Source organism: Limanda limanda, chromosome 4 (genome assembly GCF_963576545.1).
Source record: "Limanda limanda chromosome 4, fLimLim1.1, whole genome shotgun sequence".
NCBI lineage: Eukaryota > Metazoa > Chordata > Actinopteri > Pleuronectiformes > Pleuronectidae > Limanda > Limanda limanda.
In genome coordinates, this window is record NC_083639.1 from 25571895 (window position 1) to 25596285 (window position 24391).

At 42.5% G+C, this 24391-nt stretch overlaps 1 protein-coding gene across 1 annotated transcript in view; it reads right to left on the bottom strand.

Moving 5' to 3' along the window:
- igsf21a (immunoglobin superfamily, member 21a) overlaps positions 1–23952 on the bottom strand; it is a 195064-nt gene extending 171112 nt beyond the window's left edge. The window contains exon 1 of the mRNA XM_061069995.1: positions 23805–23952. Within this exon, the coding sequence (XP_060925978.1) occupies positions 23805–23952 (148 nt within the window). The remainder of the gene's footprint in view (positions 1–23804) is intronic.
- Positions 23953–24391: the final 439 nt, after the last annotated feature.

The following is a 24391-nucleotide window of genomic DNA, read 5'->3' on the forward strand; positions in this document are numbered from 1 at the left end:
ACATCAAGAACTCGCCTCATTGAGCCACGCCGGGGAAATTCATGCTCCTCTTACGCTCGTTAACGAACCTGAGAGAGCAGCCGGCCGTTTGTAGAGTCGAGTGACAGCGGCGATGTCCCGCACCGACGCCCGGGAAAAGTTCTCGTGTGAATCTCTATTGATTACCTATTGCTGACTCTTAGCCGCAGAGCTACTTGGCAAGAGCCTGGTTTTGTCTGGGTGCTGCTCAAAGCAGAAATACATCTGGTGATGGAGGAGCTTTTTAGGGAGGGGCGGGGGGGGGGCATTTTCCAGTGACACGAAGCCAAAGCAGGAGGGAGCTTTGGCTGGAGACCAGAGTGTTCCCTGTACTCAGAGCACATCAGTCCGAGTAACACTTGTTCTTCTCCCTCATGCAATTTCCTGAAGAATATCCAACATCGAGAAACGTGCGCTGATTTCACAAGGAGGATGAATGCTAACCTGCTCTTTTCTTTAGATAGCACCACTGGCATCGTGGTTTCCCTTTCAATAGGGCGACCACATTGACGTGGACGGCGTTCAACGAGACATGGCCTGTTCTAAGGCGGCGAGGTCCTGCCAAGGTCAGTGGAAAACCAATTAATAGAGCCACGGGAAAATCCACTTAAATGACAAAAATCTGGATTCCAAACAGTTCACGTCACTTCCAAACGCTGCTGCCTGGCAGAGTCTAATACATGCACGTATTAGAGGAAGTGCTCAGTTAATAAAACATCAGATAATTCCGACATTACTCTGAGGACGGACTGTTTTCATTGTATATTGTCCCCTCGGTGACTGAACTGCAAGGGCGTTTACTACTCTCTCAGGTCAGTCTGGAGCCGAGCCTCCTGAATATAAAACAGGCTGCAGCTCCGTCACCTGCCCTTTTCTCTGCCGGTGACTTCATACATCACAGCGTTGTCTGGGCACAGCCCTTGGAACATGGAATTTATACGAGATTACAGTTTTACAGGCTCTGACTGTCTTGTCAGCACAGGGACACAGCATCAGCAACAACTGGTTTTTAAACCGTCTGGTCAATAACACCAATAACCAATTTCGCGTAATGATACTAATTCCACACTTTCAGATGAGGAGCATAGTAATGATACAATTGCAACGATAACAATAATAATATAATAGTAGAAACTGAATCAATAGTGCATTCTGTTCTTCTTAATAAAGCCATTTATCATGATCGCTTCAATGCTGCCAGTTCAGTACGGACTCCTTACAGTGAATTAAGCACTTTGCAGCTCGCCTCCCGCTGAGTGAGCCGTGTGAGCAGCTTCAGAAGAGGCTCAGATGAAAGAGCACTGGGCACGGACTAATTATTTCTGCTTACTTGATAAGGATAACTCACCGTGACCACAGGGCTCGCCCAGAGTCTGGCTGTGTGACAACCGCTAACGCTAATGTGAGAGTGAGGCAGAATCCAGAGCAGGTGGAAGAACGTGGATCAAGAGACAGAACAAATTAAACCACATGGATTTTTGTATCAACGCAAAGGAGGCAGGCAGAGTGAGTGAGGGCACCTGAGCAGCCTGGATCACTCAGGTTTCACTGTCAGACTATTATTATCACAGCCATAAGAATTCACAGTAAAGATCTCATCAAGTTTGAATATGATAATACTACTAACCACACTAATATGATCCTACATGCCAACACTAACTCGATGTATTAATACTAACAGTGGGTTGTGCAGATAGATCTTGATATCAATGAGGACCGGAGCAATCATGGAGCAATTTTCCCATCAATTATAAAATGATTATTAATCTCCATAGTAGCAGCGTTAGATTGAAAGCTAAATTAATTTAGTTTCACGTCTGCACCTCCCACATACAACGAGTGCGATTCAACATGGGCACACACACACACATTCCTGTGCTTCTATTTTAGTTTGGACACTTATTGGCGTAATGCATCATTCCCCAGTCCCGTAGCCGAACCTTTACCATCCCTTACCTTACCCAACTGAATTTATAATCCTAACCCTAGAAGCAAATCTCATTTTATGAGAAGCTTCATTTGCCTGTGTGCTCAAAATTCTTGCCATTAACTGTTGAATGTATAGGATGGATGCAGCAAAGCAAAAAACTGTGAACATCGCAAAAGCAAATATCCAAACATTGAGTCAATGCTGTATAGCTTTGAACATTAAATGATGAGACTGATGGCATTTTAACATTGAGTCATTGTCCCCCTGCTTTCTGTTAAACCCTTTAACGGCCCATTGCAAAGTGAGGACGGACAAAAATGTCCTCACTCTGGAATTGCTCTGTTTGTGTCCCACTGATAAAGAAATGGAGCGAACAAGTTCAGACACAGAAGATCAGTTTCTGCTTGATTTTCATTTTCCGTGGTTGTAAATGAAACTCAGTGGATTTCTGGTTTTTCGGCCTCACAAGCACAATCAAGCTCCTCCATGAAAACCTACGTATATAAACGATGACACGTCACAGACCTTGTTGTGAGCAGATTAACTGAGAAACAGTTTCAACCAAAACACACAAAGGTCCCTGCACAGAGTGTGTGTGTGAAGCCACCGCTGCAGATAGAGCCAGATGACGGAGGAGATTACGGAACATGAGAGATGAAACTGTACTGTACGGCCTCCATCAGCCCACGGTGTGTCAAAGAATTTGCATCTAATTTATCAAGGCAGCATCTAATTAAACTAAAAGACTTTCCCTCTGAGTCACGGCTCGAACACGTCCTAGTGGAGGAATCTACCAAAGAGGAAACATCAGCCAGAGAATCAGTTTAGTGAGGCGGAACTATAAAGATAAAACACTCGACTGGGAATTAGCAATTTGGGGGGAAACTCCATTTCTGAAAACTGAAATAATTCAAAACTGAATCCGGGCAAATTGCTGGCGATGGTAGATTCAACAGAATGCATGATCACGCAGGTTTATACGATTTCATCCCAGCATTTGTGCCAAAAATGGAAGGAGACACATTCTGCTAATTACACGAAGGGCCGAGGTGCACCCCCGACGTCAGAGCCCGTGTTCCTGCAGCTGATGCGTCTGGTTGATAGATGACATGCTCGTCTCACGGAGCTGCAGGCCCTGTGAGCGCGGCCTGCTCTTCACGGGGGTTAACACACTCGGCTTTCTCCTTCCGTCAGTGGCAACACAATGTTCTCTCCCCCTGTTGTGCAGAGGGACACAATTTTCCAAACTGGGCACTGCATGCTGTAACACAAACAAGGTTAATTTCAAATGAGCTCTCGGCCGTTATCCTTGCACTGACACAGATGGAGTCTCTTAGCCATGTCCTTATCCAGTGTTACAGACCCACCCATCAGGTCAGGCAGCATGAGGTCGATGGGATTACGAAGCACGAAAGGTCAAGTCAGATATAAAGAAGAACATTTAAATGACTGCCGTGTATCCACTATTTCATCTTTAAACAATAGAGAGAGGGAAAACCGAACAATGAAATGATTCAGTAGCAGTAACAGTAGAAGCCTCAGGGTTGTGAGAAAGCCACAGATTTTACAGATGTTAGCAGGTTCTTTAACAAAGTGTTTAGGTTGAACTAAAGTAATAAACAAAGCATATAAAGAAAGAACTATTAAAGCAATCAAGGCTGCACACACAAGACCACAGTTCCCCGACTACGTCAGATTTTTATCTTCAAGATCCAAGTACAAATGCTGTTTTATATCGTTAAAGAAAGTTTCTGGATCTGATTCACATACTTTGACTCGTACTCAACTTTCCCCGAACTTTTCCATCCATAAGTTTTTGCATAGTTAAACAAAATCAGACTAACCATGAAACAATCAAAAGTGTTTCTATTAGTGTTGGACACATAACAACCTATGCATGCAATGGATCATCTCTTCTAAACATCCAACTACATCCTGCAGCCTGACTGGAGGAATGAAACAGTTACGACCTCACTGAGTCACTGAGTTTCTCTGGCGGAAATGACAATCAACCTGAAAGGGAACCTGGAAAGGTCACAGTTAATGGTTGAGTATTATAACTGAATACCAGTGCTGACTATGGGTAAGAACAGGAATCAGGTGTCCTGGGCTCCGGTTGTTGAAGACAAAGGTTCAATCCAACAACCTCCACAACCTTTACTTCCATGCATCCTTTATGTTTGGCACTGTTGCTAAGCAATACGTCAACAAGAGGCTACTAGGGAGTGCAAAAAATGCGATGGTGGAAATGTTTGGAATGATGTTTGTCCTCTTTGAGCGGGTTGAAGTAACATCACATAGAAACCTGATGTTTCCCAACAAATCTCTTTTCAAAACTTGTAGCAAATTCCTCCCTCGTGAATTGATGATAATCCCAGTTGAACCCTTGGCTACACTTCCCCTCCAGGAGTTCTGCCGGTCCTGCTCCATTTCTGTCCATACCCGTACGTTTTCAGAGGATACAGACAAAATGAAACGCAGATTACTGAGAGAAGGTTCTGTCCATTTCCATGCACGTATCTAACGTTGAGCATCAATGAGCCTTTAGAGAAAATCAGTCTGTGTGTGCAGCATCTATTACAATCAACAGGTCGTCCTCCAAACATAATGACAAACATGTTTTCATATCAGTGCTTGAAAATGACTCAACGTTCTTAGAATACTGCTACTAGAGAAGGTTTAAGGAGGTTTAAGAATCAGAATGAGTTGCTCACTGTTGAGGAGAGATCAAGTCCCCAGTTAAAGTAAGTGCCTGGTTATTTAAGGGATCATTAGTCATTGTTGGTAATAGAAACCAACGTTGACAGTCAAGAGGAAATGGGAACATTGAAAATATTGAATGAAAACTCTTTTGTTCCAAAGCAAACTGCAGAAATGGCCTCGTAGACACAAAGACATGAAATATACCAAACCTATTCTTATTCAGTCTTCAGAATAATAATCCTCTGTAGAAAAAGAAATGAACAAAAGCTTTTTTTGTTGAATCGGTTCTGATGCTTCTGCTTTGGGTTTAGTTCCTCTGCGACTGAGGCGTCTCATTCCGCCCAAAACCCTTTTGTGAACAATTACGCCCTAAGCTTATTTTCCATAATAAATCCGACCCCAGTTGTTGTGGTAATTGTTGTCATTATAAAGCTCTGTTCGCATGTAATGAATGTGTGACAGCTGCTTCAGCACAGACGAGTCAGGGACAGAGGGACAGAGACGGTTTTGCCGGGATGATGCTGACGACTGAACGTTAATGACACTTCAGGACGTCTTCACACCTGAGAGACTTTGTGTGTCATCTAGTTTTTGATCAACATAGTTTTTGTGCTCTGCATCGACCTCCTCTTGACATTGATCGGGGTGCAGACGGGCGTTGGTCTGACGTTGAAGTGGTGGCAATTATTTGTCGGCTTTCCATTTGAATGGAGAACAAAAAAAAAAATGACTGAACAGCTCATTTTGCTTCTGTCGCTGCAGCTTTAATATCATCACCGAGTTCCTGACATTAGATCTGAATGTGCTGAATGAACGCCCTCGTCATTTGAACATTACATCCTTGGAGGAAAAGACTGCAAGCAATCATGATAGTCAGAAAATCCAAACTATCCAAAAGAACGACTTACAGACTGGAACTATGGTTCTGTTTGATCCGTTCCGAGACGACCTCTTTGGGTCTGAACACATTTTGGTCTTGACCGGGGTCCGAAGCCCCTTTAACGCCTTTCTTCTTTGTTTGGGACTCAACTCATTCCGAGGTTCTGGAGCTCGGCAGATGTTACACTTTAAACCAGCCGCACTTTAACACTGAACACATCATATCCCCGGAACAGTCTGGAGCACACTCTCTATTTCCAAAGTGATGCTCTGTTCCATTTGCTAATGTACATTAGATTAGCTCTCCAGCTATTTGCTTTTACTGTTTCAATGTGATGCATAAATTAATCGAACAAGAGTTCTCATTTTAAAAAAGCAAATATGCAGATACTCTGAATGTGCAATTGTAGTGCGAGCGGTATAAATTATAGTTTTCACGTCTGCACGGCTACACACATAATATTTGCTGTTTAATTAAACAATTACTTAATTTATGACACTGTTATTTTATCAAATATTTTCCTTCTGCTAGTACAGAAAACATCACCGGGACAAAACAAACTTTCAGTAACCTTGACGCGAGATTACTTTTGCAGAAGTGGCCTTTTAGAATTTAGAGGAACCTTGTCAAGAAACTCACAAAGCTCGTTTTGTTTTACGAGAACGTGGAGGAGTGGAGATGAAGTCACAGCCTTCACCGCTCTCCTCATAATTACACCCACTTATATTTTTTTTTGCCCATCTCTTCACTTTATGTCCTTGACAACCTCTCAGTTTTTTAATCTACTGTAGGATTTAACCCTCTTTACTGGGCCGTGAACGCCTGGTCACATGTTGTAATCCTGACTCTTCCAGCGCTTATTGCTCCTGCTCCAACGTGTGTACTGACACTCCCACACCCTCTGCTGTCGTATCCACCTTCACACGGCTTCTTTAGGAACGACAGACACAAGTCGACAGACACGTTATTACAAAAAAAATCACAAAACGCAGCAATAAAACACAAATCACGATTGTAACAACGTCTAATGGAGGAGGTTGGTGCTTTCTCTTGACAAGGCTGGTCTCTGATTGGATGTGTGCACTCCACAGGGTGGTTGGTTGTGGGTTGCTTATTTGTGATTGTGTTTTCGGTTTTGTTGCTGTACCCTTTTTTGTTCTTCTTTTCCGTTGTGTTTTCTTATTTACCGTTTTTTGTTTAGATTTTGTTGCTGTGTTTTAGTTTTGTCGTTTTCTTTATTGTGGTTTTCTGATTTGTCCTTTTGTTCTTCTTTGCTGCTTTGTTTTCTTCTTTGCTGTTTTTGGTTTAAATTTTGTTGTTTTCTGATTTGCCCTTTTCTGTTTCATTGCTGTTGTGTTTTGAGATTTGTTGTTGTGACATGACGATGTGTGTTTCTCTATTTGCCATGAACACACTGTAAACATTTTGGCAGTAACAAGTTGCAGGAAGAATGCTGTTGAAATTTGTTGTAAAAAAAACTGAATTATCTTCCAAGTTAAAGGTTCATAGAAACTTTACAGCATCAACTGTGACAGACCCTGAAGTCACATGTGTGTATCTGAAGCTGCTCATTATAATTCTCCTCTACCTTCCATCACAGCCTTCAGGGACTTTGCACTTAAATGAATTATAAAAGCCATTAAGAAGGAACTGAAATTAACAGAACAATAACAGTTTGACTAGTGAACTCATTACTTCCACTTAAGAGTTTCCACCTCTGTCTGTTGCTGTGTTGGTGCGTTTGTCAGCAGGATTACACAAAAAGCACGAAGGCTAATTTGTGCCCAACTTGGTGAAAGTACTCGACCGGGAATTTACTTTCCTTTACACTGCAATCATTTTTGTACATTTCAGTCAATTTCTCAGGAAATAACGACTGCAAATTAAAACTGCTTCTATTTCAAATAAGTAAATACTTTCATATGCATATTTTTTGAAAGAGAGGCAGTTATTTCTTTCTCTCTTTGCCTTCTTCAACTACATGATTAAGTGTGATAGGCCTGTATGCTCCTGCAAGATGTGATCATACCAGGGACTGTGTTTCCTGCAGCTTTAGTTCGTCTTTGAGATTTTAAACGGCGGCAGAATGTGGATTTAATCTGAGCAGGTGTTGTTTACATCTCCAGTGTGTGCATCATTATCATTCAGGGCTATTTGAACGTCCTGTCCCGCAAGTGCACGATCATGAACACGGGAATGGACGTGTTGTTTCAGCCAGATCTTTTTCTGGCTCAGTAGGTATAATCCTTTCATCAGCTGATGCCTTTCCTCATGGGTGGAGCTTAAACAATAGGATTAATATTAACCAGTGTGTTGCCTCAGATGAAATGGTAAAGAGCAGGAATTATGAAGAGTCCGGTCGCTGCAACTGGCACGATTCCTTTTACTCTTTATTCTGAGATTAATATCCTGAAACAACTGATAGCAGCCGAGTACGGTTCCACCAGCAGAGTGGCTGAGTGGGATGGAGAGGACGGAAAGAGGGGATGAGACGTATGTCGCCCGGCCTCCGTCTCTGGAGGGGGACAGATGTCTACTTCACGATACCATTTCATTCCAAGAGTCCAATTCCAGAAAAAAAGAAAAAGTCATCTCCCCATCTCATAGCAGCGATCGTGGCAGACGGAGATGATTTACATATTGTATTGTGCTGGTCAGCGGAAACGGGTTTTCAACGGCCCAGAGGAGATACTGAGATCTCGAGAGTCGGGTCCTGATATGTAATTCTTATTTTATATTCTGGATTGAAACAGTTTTATTGCATATGGAAAAAAAATGCACATTACTGATAATGATAAGAATAACACTGAACTGAACTTTACTCTTCTAAAAACGTTTTTTTAAATGTCTGCAGATATGCCTACTAACATCATTTGGTTAGTAATCAGAAAATGCCAGATACAGACCAACGACTTCTGTATCGACTGCAAATTATGTTTATTGTTGATATTTAATCTGCGATGATATTGATCTTCCTCCCCTGCCTCAAACACAGTGTCACACTAATATTAATAATCTCAATAACTGGTGCTCTGCTGTTAGAATATGTAGATCACTGCCCTCGTTGTTTTTATAATAATTTAATTATTTTTTAATTACATAACATCTGTTTTGTTGTTGAGGCATCAGATGTCCAGCCTCTGATATCAAGGACGTTTCACTGAATTCTGATAAAGCTGAAGTGCAGTGAAATTTGACCTCTGTTTTCATTTCTGTGGCAAATTGAGGAATAGAAAACATCTAAAATATGAAATTTAAATCAGTACAGATAAATCACTATTTAATCCACAATTTAAATCCAGCCACTGGCGTTTCCTGTCCCAGTGTCAGGACATGATGGAGGTCTCACTCTCCTGCAGCCCGATGTTCATTCAGCTGTGGCGACCGCTAACGTGGGCGTTCTCGTTCAGTCGACTTCCTGTGGAGGCGTCAGCCGCATGAGGAGTCCGGGCAGCTGAACTGACGGGGGGGGGGTAACTCCGTTCTCCGTTCACCTTTGCCACTGCACAACCAACACTTGAAGAAATACAAGTGAACCACTTAAATACTTGAGTTGAACAAAGTGAAGGGAGCATTAACCTCAGGGGCCAGGAGCCGGAGCACAAGTGGTGAAATTGACATAATTGGACAAAGTACAAGTTGGACGCCATGGCGGGCTGCAGTATAGGTCATAAACTCCGCCTCCTCCGTGTTAGCAGATGGAAGTGAATCAAAGTAAAAGGTTAAAGCAGGCATTTGCTTTTTGGTGGTTTCTTTCATTTGTTTTCTGTTCGTTTTCTGATGCTATAAAAATGAAATGAAATGATGAGACTGATTCCCGATTGGTCGAGCGCGTGAACACATAAGATGCCGCCGCCCATTTTTGGGACTTTGGCTTGATTTTTTAAATGGGGGGAAATGGAAAGCCATCATCCGTCTTTATTCCCAGTCTTTGTTCAGAACCGACTCCATCTACCAGGATCCAATCATTTCCACAATCCCATACCAGGTTTTCTATTTATTAATAATATTCAAGAATCTGCCAGTATAGTTAAATATACAGTCAGTTTCTAAGGTTTGTCTTTTTTTCACCCTGGTATGTAGCACAGCTGCACAGCCTAAGTATACCTAGAGTTCCCTGTGGTGTTTTATGTAACCTCCATTGAAAGATGGAGTTGAGAGTCTGAGGCAGGAAGGTTCGAAAAAAGCTTCTTTTCCTTCCTGTGCATGAATAAAAATTACCAAGGTTCAAAAGGAATCCTCGACTATAAGTGGGACCTTTCACCTGCAAAGCTTGTTCAATAATAAATATGAATTGATTTTGACTGTTGCTTGTTATCGTACGCTGTGTAAATCAAGTGATACACAATTCTCATCCGTAAGTTTTCTCACGCAAAAAGCAAATCAGGTTGTATCTGTAAAAAACTAAAAGACAAAGCTTGACTTGTAGTAGTCAGAAACACGTCAGAGTGGGACATCCTCACACAAATGACGGCAGGATGTAGGAGAACACACTGCAGACCCTCGGCAAATAACAATCCGGAGCAGTTCTTTATTTGTCAACAGCAACCTCGGCTTAGTCACGAGTTTAGTTTTTAGTCCATGACGAAGGCTCAGAGAGAGAGAGATTCCCAGTATGCCAATCTACTTATTACACACTTAAAGTGCACAACTCCCCGGGCTGTTTTCCTCCTACTACCGTTCGCCATTACCATCATTTCCCAACGCTGCTCTCCAAGTCTGATTAAGCACATTCCAGTGGGGGTGTTTTAGCACAGACTTGATCCATGGCCGAGGGCTGACTTCCCTCTGCTACGTCAGAGCCAAGGATCTTTTTGTGCGTGCCTGTTCCAGTCCCTTATTCCCAACTCGTGTTCATCCCTTTCATCACAGTGTGAACGTGGAGGATTCAGACCTAGTGACGACAGATGAGTTTCTTCTCGGGCTGTTGGACTTTGCCACACGCCGTCTCGGGACAATCAGCACATGGGAAAATGAGATTATATTATTCACAACACTTTGCTCCACAGGAGAAAGAAAAACCCAGCAGGATCTCTCTGGAGATTTTCTTCTTGATTTTTTGTATCTGCAATTGCCAACTATATAATTTCAAAGTCCTTGAGCGTGCTGTATATATAAACGGCAATCAGGCAGTGGTCACAATGTAGGACGTTATTATCCTTTCATAAAACAATTTTCAACCAAAATCATCTTTTGGTCGTTTCTATGCAATTTTCAGACTTTTTCATGAAGTAACTTTACAAATGTTAAAAACAATTCTCTATATTTTTGTTGACCTTAACTTTGACCAATCAGCTCCAAAAGTTAATACCCTGGAGCTCCCCTCCGAAGTATGACTCCAAGAAAGTTGGGTGAAACTCTGTCCATGCATTGTTGAGTTTTTTAATTATACACACACACACACACGCACACACAAACACAAGCACACCCACATGCACACAAATCCATGCTGAACTACTCATTCATTTTTTTTATGGTGGCTGGCAAACAACTTCTAGAGCATTACCGCCACCGTCTGAGCTGGAGTGTGAAAACTTTCGAAAACAAGGAATAGAACTATGGATGTAGTCTTGGCTGATGTTTACAAATCCAGATCAGGAGGCTCCTTCTCAATCTGTAGCATTGAGAACACTTTTGTAAACCCCTTCCCACGGAGTGACCTCCAGTCAGGAATGAATCAGGTCTGAAACCTGCCTGATTATTCTCTAGTGGGCAGCAGACTTTACTTCAGCTCATGAGAAGTTGACAGTGTCATCAGGAGCGGTTGTAGATATTTGTGGAATGAACAGCAACAGTAAAGCCAATAGAAAGTTATTGAACAGACGTGTGTCCGGCCGATTGGTGGAGGAGTGAACAAGTATTAAGAACTTTGTTTCAGACAAAATAACTTAAATCGGAGAGAGTTCCCTTATTACTTTGGATTTAAAAACCGGGAATGAGAAGCATGAAGGTCAGTTCCATGGCTTGAATAACGGAGGAGTGTGAATCAACATGAAATAACAGCCTGTGGTAAAATGAGCCGGACTGAATCCAATTCTATGATTTAGAAATTATTAACATCTGCAGGAGGCCCAGTGTGTTGTTACAGAACAGCCGGGCACCTGTAAGATAAAGCATTAGAAGATGATAGCTGAATAATTGAAAAAGTATTCATTTACGATGAATGAAAGGAGATGGAACTGCTAGGATGCTAAGGACACTAATTTGACACGTCCGGGTTTTACGATTCATCAACAACCTTCGCAGCAGATGGTTTCTATATCTGTGCCCTGCCACGGGAACACGCACGGTAAAACTTTATGTAAAGTGTTTTGACGGAGCAACAAACTGTGGGACTCGTACCGGCGGATAGTTATGGCTGAACATAAAAGAGGAGCGCAAGAGCTCGCTCGCCGTACCTGCCGCCGCACTAAAGCAAAGGCCAGGAGGGGTTTAACAAACGCTTTCTGCACATTTCACTTAATAAGCGTTCCTAAGCTGAGAGGAAGCAACCTTTAAGAGACATATCACGGAGAATTAAGCGTTCGCTGTGGTTTAAACCAGCTATCAGGCAAGAGGGAAAACAAACAAATGGCAGATAGCCCTGAACGATGAGTGTTGACTCTGCTGTGTAAAGGTTATGCATCTGTAAATGTAAACAGCTTTAAAATCCATACTTGGAAAAAACGTTATTAAACTGTAACAGACCAGTTGAAGACAAAAGAAACAATCGCTCCCAGAGTCGAATGAATCCCGACAGAGTTAGAAGGTATGGATTAACTTAAATCATCTTTTACTCGATGACAAAAGAATAAATAAATCCCGGGGAAGGAGCGAGCGGCTAAAAGTAGATCGCACTCGCCCGACAAAAGAGGACGCAACCTCGCAATATTAAGCTTCATCTCCAAAAAAGAAAAAAAACCGGTGAAGTAGAGCAACGATATCAAAGGAGAGGCTGTGATCCATATGCAACAGTGGTCTCCATCATTGTATAATTCATGTCATGTGTTCGGGAGACTAATTCTCTGAAGTTTTTTTGCGGCAGATCAAAAGGTTTGCAGATAAATGTTATCGTGAATGACAGACGTTAAAAGGAGGAACACGGAGACTTGTCCTATCGTCTGTGGAACTTCCCCCGGACCTGCTCCTCCTCCTCCTCCTCCTCCTCCTGGAGATCGATGTCGTGATGATTTTTTTTTTTTTGCAGAAACGCTGCCCCGAAGGGAAGGAAGTCCCTCAGTGGCTCATGTGTAGGAAGTCAGCGTGCATAAAAGAAAATAATCTGCTGTCATAAGATGCATGGCCCACACAATCCTCCCGTTCTCCCATCTGCACAGCGACAGCTCGTCCAGGGTGACGTCAATGAGCAGATTACAGTTTCTCCCTCCTCCTCTCTCTCCATCTCGGCCCTTTTTTTCACGCCTAATCTGGATTTTTTTTTTTTTTTTTCTCATGAAACTGAATCTGCTATGCTGCATTCACTGCCAGGAAGAGGGAGCCGAGCGAATCCAGAGACGTGAGAAGATGAAATCAAAACCGGAAAAAAGCAGCGATTTGCATTTACTACACACTGAGATAATATGGAGGTTTGAAAAGGGAGGATTTAAATTTGGAGTAGAATAATGAGATTCCTGGTCTTCTAAATCGAATCATTGTTCATATCAAGAAGTAAGTCCCACGAGGAAAGATAGAAAGATCCTGGCTTTACACATATATTTAAATAATACATGTAATTGCTGCGGTTGGTCAGTTACAACAATAAAATCTCTTCATAAAATTGTACATAAACGTTAAGGTACATTAATATTCACTAATGAGCTTTAATTTTACTGTATATTAAGTCACGGTTATTTCCCCAGTTATAGTTTTTTTTTACCCTTTTTCCAGAGAGAAGCCAAAGAAAATGATCTGTCATCTTATCTTACATATTTTACTGCAAGTGCAACTCATAATGACCCATGTTTCTGTAGAATAGATCCTTGTTAAACTGAACGTATGTACAGTATAATTGCACAAGGGGAAAAAAAACAGCTTCAGTGTTTTATTCTTTTCAAACTGAGGTCAAAGCGATGCTGAAGAATCCCGTTCCTCCAAAACAAATGCCCCAAACTTCCGAAAGGATGTTGGTATGAAATGAAATCATCATCGCTCAGCGGTGCCACTCCTGGAAGCTTAATCCCCCCCCACCCACCCCCCCCCCCCCCCCCACACACTCCACGATGAATCATGAATGCCTGAGATAAGTGTCACGTACAGAACACAGGGCTCCTCTCAGGAGTCTTTAACAAGGAGCCTGATGTGAGGGAAACAGTGGAAGAGCAATTGTTATTACTCGGCAGCGGCCATGTTGGAACGACGATAAGCAAAATCGCATAATCCACATCGGCCTGTAGGAAACAAGCGAGAGGAGAAGAGAGAGAAACTGCTGATAAAGCCCGTCAAGAAATCCCTGCTTTAGTGGCGGCTAATTTCAGAAGAGTAGGGTTGTGATGTTGAAATGATACATGCACGAGAACAACACTGTATTGTTCGCTGGAGACCGCACAATCACACACACACACACACACATATAAACTGTCTGTGAGTCTTTTCGGGCAAAGTTTCTCCACCTTCTCTCTCTCTCTGCGAACCACTAGCAGCTGAGGGAATCAGAGTTTGCTTCAGACTCCCACACAAGCCAGAGACACGAGCAAACGCCCGGACCACATTTGCAAACGAGAGAATTTCAGGGGCAGAAAAATGAAAGTTGCTGTTCTTTCTTTGCCCAACTCTCTCGTCCCGAGGCTTTCTTCTCGTTGACGCTTTCTTTGATTCTTCCTCTTGTACGAAGGGAGGATGGGATGTGGTGGGAGTGGGAGGAGATTCTGCTGCGACCCATTAGTCTCATGGGAGGCGTTTGCTTTCTATTGAATTCATCGTGATCATTAGTTTGTGAGTTACACAGGGTTCAGACCTCTAATGGCTAAAACTGGTACATCCCCCAAAGACCAAATCACTTTCTCTGACACAAGATGAATTCCCACTCTGACCACAGGCCATTGGATGTTTCCCACAGGCAATTACATGATGGTTTAGAATCGTCACATTGGTTTGAGCAGTTTGTTGATTTGTCTTGTGCTCAGAAGCAGATTGTATAATGTCAGTTTGACAGATAAGCAGTTGGTGGCTTGTGGTTTGCAGACAGTGTGGATTAGATGTTAAATTACATTCTTCATTTGTTTTAGATGACATCAGATCATAATGGAGTTATTTGTTATCATCTCTGTGAACAATACGAATCACCCATTCACTATGACTGGATGGATGGATGGTTCAAATTTCACAATGAGGTCAAATATATATTACGCTTCATTCTATAAAGGGTCAGAATATGACCATTGAACAAACTGCTACAAAGTTGCATCTGTAACTAAATTCATCTCTGGAATTACATTTATTTAAACCTGATTATGTTCTGTTCACAATAATGAATCCATTCACTTTGTGAGGAGGAGCACTACTCAGGTCTGTTGCTGGTGGAGAATCATGATGCTGTCACAACCAGAGATGATGATGATGATGATGATGAAAGCTCTGGTAAGTGAAAGTGTTCTACTGCTTTCTCTTTGTATAGTTTAGTGTTCAAAGTGTTCACCGACTTGTTCACTGACTTGTTCACCTAAATCCCCATTAACTGTGTCGTCTCTCCCTTTGTCTAATTTCATCTTCTCTAAACTTTATACATGATGAAATTAATTTAGTCCTAAAAATCAGCCGGAGACGACTCCAGCACAACTCCAGCTTCAGATAGAGAGGAAACACAAACTCTTATCTGTCTATATGGATAAATATCATGATAAATATCATATTATTGTTTATTTTAGGTTTGAAGACAGATTTTTGCTCCTGGTTAAAGGTTTTGGTTTTAAACTCATAACACAAATCTGAGGTCGATGAATTATGTGTTATTCCTCCTCACTGTGCACAAGCATTACAATGATATATATTGAACCTTTTCAATGTGCTTCACAGTGAGACAATATATAGAAACAGCTGTTGAGGCATTTACAAAACAATGAGAAATCCAAGAATATTATAAAGTGAAGCATTAATCAAATGCAGCAGCACGCGAACCAATCACACGTCCAACACTCCCACGGTCAATCAGCAGCTGAACGACACACACGCACCACAAATAGACTAAATACAGAAAATCTGCCAAAGAGCTGAAGGAGCAGGAAATGTTTTTGCATTTGAAAGTTGACAGTGTTGAGTTCAGCAGGAAGCTGAGAACAGAGAACAGGACGTAGGTGAAGACAGATTCTGCAGATCTGGGTGAATCGACAAAAATATAAGTTTTTATTTTACACAAGGCTCTTCATCATACACACAGGTCGACTCCACAGCGCCTCCTGGTTGAGGAACACCGTCTATCCACTGCATGAGGCTCAGTACCGCTGGAGGCCGACCGTCCTCCACCACACCCACCTGTTTTTTTTTGCAATCCAATCCAATCTAGATTCGACTAAATCCCTCTTGTAATTATCTCCCTTCACCGTATTTAGCAGCTCTCTCAGAAATGCATCATATTACACAGAGTAAAGAAAACGCTCTTGTTCTGAAGCAGCAGATGATAAACGTCAGTATTTCTCTGCACTAGAAACCACATCGCGCCACGAGACCTTTTTGAGTCATTTCGATTTTTCATTAACAGCCGTTTCACTTTTAGCTCGGAGGTCCAACGTGTGCGACCGGTGGCTGAAGCCCTTCCACATGAAAGGTCTCGTTTCTGGGTCAGCGACCTGTTTCAAGCCTTAATACGGCTCTTTCATCACATTAAATAGGATTTTAAGTTACAAAAGATCCAGACTAAAGGTTAGTGTGAGAGGAATTACGCTTTAATTGACGGTGATCACTGAAGGAGACTGTAGCTGTACACATGGTTTCTACAGAAGTCCTGGACTCTGGATTATTCTCTTCTTCTTCTTCAGAGAAACTTATTAGATGACGTCCAGCCACCTTCACGTAGGATTGCTCCCTATACACAGTCTGTGATTGCTGCCTTTATTCCGGTCAAAGCGCTCAGCGAGTGGAAGAGGTCAACCACAGATGTAGAGCAGCTTTTATGTTCTGCTCGTTGGGTCCAAGTCGGCTGTGCTCTCTTTGCCGCCCAAAAGCAATTAATGTCATATTTTTTGGACAAACAGCAAACACACACCTCACTGTGTGGAATAATGGCCCCATTGTAACAGAGATGTCAGTGGAATACTAAATAAAGATTCAAGACAAAAGGGATCCTGACTTTCTCACTTTATCACAACAGTACTTCTCTGTTTATTAGAGCTGATTCATTGGTTGGCCAATAACAAACGACCGATATAAAACCTTTCACAGATAGAACGTTAACTGAGTTTGTTTTCTGATAAGCAGCGATATGTAACGTTTTATTAAGCAGATTAAATCATGCAATACAAAATATTATTCATATTATTACATTTTTAGATGTTGACAATGATAAATACAATACTTACAAAGAGGTTTACAATGCAGAGATGTGTATTTTTGTTTACCCTTTACAAAATCTGTTTATTTGAATCAAGTTCTTTATATATTTGGTTTTATTTGGTTTTTCTTTAAGGTCAAACTGTAAAATATCAAACCTCAACACATGTCATTGCTCAATGTTATTACCCATATACATTTCTAAGAATATGTATGTATTGGCATCAACCTGTCACCAGTCTACTGTAAATTGAGCCAAGGTTTTTCTAGGTGAGTCAAAAAAAGTATTTAAATGCATAATAATGTAATAAATGTAATAAGTCTTTGAATAAATCACACGGCTGTATTGTACTTTCACAATGATCTCCTGCTGTTTACAGTAAAGACTGTAAACAGCAGGTCCTGCAGGAAGAAGAGAGTTCATATATATAAAAATATGTTTTTAAAGAGTCACAATGAACGACCAGGCAAACAACAGCCAAACGCAACAATGGCGACGGCTCCTAATCTGTTTATAATCATTTTATATAACAGCTGAGAGCTGCAGCGCTGATGCGTCGCCCGCTGATTGTTAGATAGCGGCATAACCACGACCCACTTCCCAGCCGATATCTCTTCTCACTTCCTGGAAGCGAGGACCAGCCGTCGCTGCAGTCGCACCAGACGCCATCAGATCTCACAGGCGTTCCAGGGCCGGTTAGATCCGTCAATAACGCTCTGATCCTCCGTCCACAGCGTTGAATACTGACATGAGGGCTTTGAACCTGTGGCAGGTTCAAACGTATAGCCTGCAGGACGTCAGCAGCGGACATGCCGTGTCATGGTTAGATCAGTCCCACTCCCACCTGTCGCTTTAATATCACTATGTTTACAGCTTTTCTGTCTGACTGTGTGTGTGTGTGTCTGTGTGCGTGTGTGTGTGTGTGTGACGGTGCTGTTTAAGTCTTTTTCCATAATGCTCGGCTTCTCTCTGACCTCTGACCCAGCGAACATGAGTCCATGGACGTTGATTATTTTACTCCTTATCCTCTCATATTCCAACCAGACTCGACTGGTCGTGAATCACAAGCGGCCGCCCGTTCCATTTTCTAATCTACATGAAATCAGAGCACCTCTTGCTTTGCCGCGTGGCTCTTTGAACCCCGATGCAGCTGTTCAGCTCTCGACCTACAGCGGCCCCCCCACCTCACATTTGCATTTAGCCCAGAACACACAAAGGCTGCACAGAAGAAAAAAAAACTACATTAAATCTCATTCCCTCCAAAACAGATTGGGAAAACATTAAAAAACGAGATGCATAGCTATGATAGGGGAGATGCAGGATTGATTGCACAGAGTAAACAAGAAGGGATATTATGCATGTAGCTTTCAATAAAAAAAACGTTATTCTCACTCGTAATCGTGCAGAATCTAATTTTGCAGTGTGTCACTCCAACCACAGCTTGAAATGTGAGACAGCATTAGAGATACTTTGATTTGTATTAGGTGTGACTGATCTTATAAAATGATCTGTGCTACAGTGAAAAAAAAATTCAACCCAACTGCTTTTGCAAGTAGCAAGAACCCAAAAAAAATTCTTCAAAAAGCTGCAATTTAATATAATTTCAATTCAATTTCTGAACACTCCAATCTTTAGTTCCTAATCTCTTAAAGAAATCTCTGTGAAGCTCAGTGAAGCGAGTCTGTTCTTCCCTAAGCGACTCTGAGAGACAGAGAGCGGAGGAACTGTGTCCCTGTGTCATTACAAAGTTTCCTCCTCTTTGTTCCTGGAGGCTCATGAGCACAAAGACAATCAATCAAACTACCTCACACGGCACTAATCAAAAAAAAAAACATGCACCAACTTCCATGTGAGGTCACAAACGGGACTGCAGAAGAAAATTTGGTTCTTTTTAGAACTCAGAGCCAGGTAATTACCACTGCTTGTTCATTTCAATTCTCATTCATTGAAATTAATACCTCCCCCACGAATCATTTGTATCATTTAGCCAAGGTTAAATCTTTGAGCTCACAAAGAAAGAATCACTCACGCCCTTGTTTCTCTCTCACCTCCACGACTGTAACTCCCTCTTCACTGGATCTTACTCAGGAATCGATCCACCGTGCAGAGTTAGTCCAGAACGCTGCTGTTCGGTTTCCAACACAATCCAAAAGGTGTAACCATATCATCCCTGTGTTAGCGTCCGTGCACTGGCTGCCTGCTTGTTTTAGGATTGGTTTCAAAATCATTGAAGCCAGGAATCAGTCTGAGATCCTCTGTAAAGCCAGTTTCAAAATCTAGGCTGAAAACTAGAGGAGTCAGAGAGTTTCCACTTTGGAACAATCTGCCAGAAGAGATCATCAGTTTTCTGTTTTATCTGCATCTTTATTGTAATTGATTTACCCTGATTGTGAATTTCACAGATCAAGTTATTATTCATCATCATCATTAGGAATCAACAGTGAACTTTAAACTCTCTATTTGGCACATTTCAGTATCAAGACATCAGAGGATCACAGTGGCCGGTTATCTCCTTCACCGCAGAGAGGATGTTTTCAGCCCTGTCCGTTTGTTTATCACCACGAGTCCTGAGCAGATTTCTTGGTGGGAGGACGGGACCCGGGCCAAGATAAAAACCCATTCAATTTTGGCAGGGATCTGGACAAAGAGGCGGATTCATCCTTTTCTTTTTTCCTTTTCTTTTACATTGTGTGATTGCATTTTTTGACCTTTTCTCCCGGTCTCTCCCAGGAGATAATTCATGGATCTGACTGATATTTATGAGGGAATTTGGTGCAATTTGGTGGAAATGAAGGAAGCTTTTTGTCCTTTGTAGACGTGGTTGATATTACATGATGTTGTTTCAGTATTTACAGGCATCTGCTATTTAAACGTGCACCTTTCATTGCAATTAATAACTGTTAATGTGCAATATTACAGCTTTGAAGAGGAAAGTAAACAAATATTAACTGCGCACTCTCCCTGATTGACCCAAGGACGATGGTGTTATAAACACCAACAAAACTGGCATCATTTATTTTTATGTGAAGTTTTATATGACACATTCAAGGTCATGGCTGCTTTGACCTGGTTTATCTAGACAATAAATATATATATATATATATGTTTTAAATCCTCTCAATAAGAGTACTGGGGCTTTGTGTTTGGTTTAAACTGAAATACGCCAGTGGATTCTGACAAAAAGCAAGAAAAACATCTGCCAGCACATCCAAGGTTCGCAAATTTATTTATATTCTTATGTGAGTTTATTTCATTGCTGATTCCTCAAGGCTGCCAGTCGACCAGCAAAGACTTTGCATAGTTCCTGTACTCAGCTTGGAAAAGGTCTGACACATAACCACCTGTAAAACTTCAAGGTATCACCTTCACACTTTGATTCTATCAGAATAAAGACGTTAACATGTTGAATATTGACCTGTAGAGGTGCAGGTGGGTGGATTCTGTCATCTTCCAAAGTTCTGTAGATTATAATGTGATGTTAGTCGATTCAGGGGCTGATGCTCGTTAACTTTCGTGGACTTGATTTCTATATCTGAATGTTTGACCTACAGGCGGAGCACTCTAGTGAGATCAATGCTCATAATGGTTTGTCTGCAGTGATGCTGCAAAAGTCAATCAGACGTAACGAGTGCAGTGGAGGTTGAAGACACAGCTGCGGGTTGTGAACCTGGACACACACGTGAACAGAGATGGAGAAGATGCAGGTGCTTTTCTGTGGTGCAACTTTTATACTTGAGATATTTTGTTTGTGTTTGGTTGTGTTATCCTTTAGTCGACATGTTTGGAAACACTTCTTTAGGTCCTGTCCCAATTCAGACTCACTCGGTCATAGCCCCTTGTTTTGCACCTGAGCTTGAAGTGGCAGTGTTGTCCCATTCCTCTATGTCATGTAGGGGTAGTGTTCATCTAGCCATTTAAAAAAACCTTCAGCTTTAGTTTATTCAGGACCCGCCTCAAAACAAGGGGTAGATGGAAATTCCCATATTAAATCTGGCAAAATAACCATGAATTTCTTTTTTTAACTATCTTTGTTCAATGCAGGTAGCAAATGAAAGTGTGATTAACTCGCTGTGACAAGAGTTTCAGGAAAAATGAGTAACGAGTCACCTTGTATTGACCAATAGATTGAAGTGTCCCGTGTGTCCTGCAGGTGTCAGATGTGTCACTGTTATGAGGTTGGTTCAAAACGGTTGTTAATATAAAACATACATTGGCTGCTGATGACGTAGTGAGTGGTTTCCCAACCCCTAGCGGAAGATTTTCTATCTTGGAGAACAATCACTGGATTTGTTGCCCCTCCCTCTAGTTGGGAATCAAACTAAAAGATTGTCTCTCACACGCTGAAACAGGATACGACCCTGTTCGAACACACAGGGTGATATTGCTGCGAATTGAAGGTGATAGCAGAGCATCGGTTTATATAAAGAAAACCACCTGGGGGGGGGGAACCGACAGTAAAGGTGGCATCCTGGGGTCGATCCACAGCAAAGATGTGCTTTGACTTAAACAGTAGTGGCAACAAAAGCCAACAACAAGCGTGCGAGTCACTCCGGCTCACATCCTGCCAGCGGCCTTGTTATATATATACCTCTCCCTGTTTGTTTACATGCTGATCAATGTGAAATGCAGCGTGGACGATCTCCCAGTCCCTCAGCTGCAGAGAATAATGAAACCCCCCTCGTCTTAACTGTTGTAACATTTCAAAATGAGCAGGAGTGCATCGAGGAGGTAGAGTAACCCAACTCCTCTCCACCATGCAAAGCCAGTGTGGGTTCCAGCTTAATCTGAGCAAGGCTGACCCACAGGCGTTTGATTGAGCCGCCTGTGGGAAAAATGATCTGTTATCTGCAAATGAAAAGATGCTTCAACTCGGTTCACCTTTGTACGGAAGCCCGTTTAAACATAACGACAAAATACTGGATTAGCATCTCGAATTTATCCTTTAACAAGTCAAAACAGCAGACTTTCTAATGACTTAAGCTACCAACCCAAGATCTTTTCTTAGATACTTATTTTAAGATACTAACTTTATGCAAAGCAACGACTTAGTATTTCCAAATAAGGAGTTAGCATTGTAAAAAAAAAAAAAGGGAGTTTGAATCCCGAAATAACAATTTAGGATCTCAAAATAACGAGTTAGAATAAATAACGAGTTAGAATCTCATTACGAGTATCTCACTTATATCTTATATAAACATGTTTTTTTAAAGAGCCTCTTTGCCCAGTATCCTGTGTTAATCAATCATTTAACAAGTCAAAACAACAGACTTTCTAATGACTTTAGCTACTAATCTCAAGATCTTTTCTTAGATACTTATTTTGAGATACTAACTTTATGCAAAGCAACGACTTAGTATTTCAAAATAAGCATTGAGGAGGTAGAGTAACCCAACTCCTCTCCTACGTGCAAAGCCAGTGTGGCTTCCAGCTTAATCTGAGCAAGGCTGACCCACAGGCGTTTTTATAACAACTTCATGTTAAGCCCAACTGAAATAATGATTTCCTATACGAGTCAGCGAAGGTCAGAAACACTACAGAACTACTAAATCCACAGCAAACAGACAAAGGTTAGCGGGTGACTCCGGGAGGTGTTCCCGCTCTGATGTTGCAGGAAAGGAGTGAACTCTCGTATGGACTGGAATCCTTTCAAGAAGCCAAAGTGTGAGCAGGAGCTCCGACTCCTCCAGCTGCAGGAGGAGGAGGAGGAGGAGGAGGAGGAGCAGCTCACACTCACCTACATCGTCCACCTCCTTCCCAGAGATGGGTACCAAGTGCTGGCGATGCATTCCTGTAAGCCAGCTCCCTAATGATGTGACATGGAGAGAGCAGCCCTGCAGAATGCCACAGGGACCATGTGTGAGGAGGACGAGCAGGAGCATGACAGGGAGGTGGCGTGCGTGCATCTCTCCCACCAGCTCCTCATCTGTTGTACGAATGTGGGTGATGATGATTGTGTTTGGCTCGGATTCGCAGTAAAAAAAAAAAACCAGCCCAGAAAGAGAAATGTGAGAAAAAGGAAAAGGAAGGAAGGACACTCAGGAGACAAGAATGAAGGTGTAGAGCACTTCACCATCTTAATGTGGAGGAGTTCGAGAGGATCAGGGTTTGTTGCAACGCAGGAGGACAAGGGGGGGGGGGAGAGGAGGAGGAGACCGTGCACAAGGCAGAAATCTGCATTGCAAAGGGGGAAAAGAAGACGCACTGTGGTGTCGGCTGCAACTTTCATATCTGTTGAGCTCTGGCGCAAACTGGGGACGTGCGCCAGGATGACCGGTGCGCTCCAAGCCTGCTCACAAGCTGCAAATAGCCTCAAACAATATAGATATATATATTCATAGATATGCACGTTGCATGCAGGGGCGTATATAGAAGCAGATTAAATTAAGACTTTAATAAAAAAATGTTTAAAATAAGAGATAACGAGGCCTCCTGCAACACCTCCTCCTCCTCTCTACATCCTCTTCTTCAACCATCACCGAGCAGCCTCGAGTGAATCCCACCATTATTCATTGATCAGAGAGAGAGAGAGAGAGAGAGAGAGAGAGAGAGAGAGAGAGAGAGAGAGAGGGGGGGGGGGGGGTAAAGTTGGCATGAGGAGAGCACAAACACCGATCGCCTCCATCTGGCTCTGTCCCGTTTAATGGCCACTTAGTATCACACTGTCACACATGAATCACTCAACGCGCACTTGACAGTTTTGGGAACATTGTTGCGCACACGACACAATGCATCGGAGGTGGCTGCACGTCCGATGCATGAGAGAGAGAGAGAGAGAGAATTAGAGAGAAATAGAGAGAGAGGGTCACACTCACCGACGGCGAAATCCATCAGATCCGCGCACAGGAGCAAGCACAGCGAGAACACGGTCATCTTTCCCTTGGTTCGCAATAAATCCCAAAGTCCATCCGCCGCGTTCACATGCTCCGCGCGTCCTCCTCCCGGCCGTGGAACCCCCACCATCCCAGAGGCAGCAGGCGATGGAGAGGCGCCCCCCCACTGCTCATGATGCAGACCCCCAAGTCTGAGGAAGGAAGGAGGAGGAGGAGGAGAGGAGAGGAGATGATCGGGAAGAAGTTGACAGTGAATTTCAGCGGCGGAGGAATGCGAGCACCGGAGAGAGGAGAGAGGAGGGATGGAGAGGGAGGGTTGGAGATAAAAATAAAAAAAAGCCCAAAAAAAGCCACTACACACACACACACACACACACACAAAATGACTCACAAAGCCGAGTGGTATTTTTGTGTGTCCACCTCCCAGTTTGAACAATGGGAAGCTGCGCTGCGCCGAGGAGCAGATCCGGCTCTGGAGGAGACGGAGGTTTGGATGAAAATGTGCTCCTCCGTCACCTCTCTCTCTCTCTCTCTCTCTCTCTCTCTCTCTCTCTCTCTCTCTCTCTCTC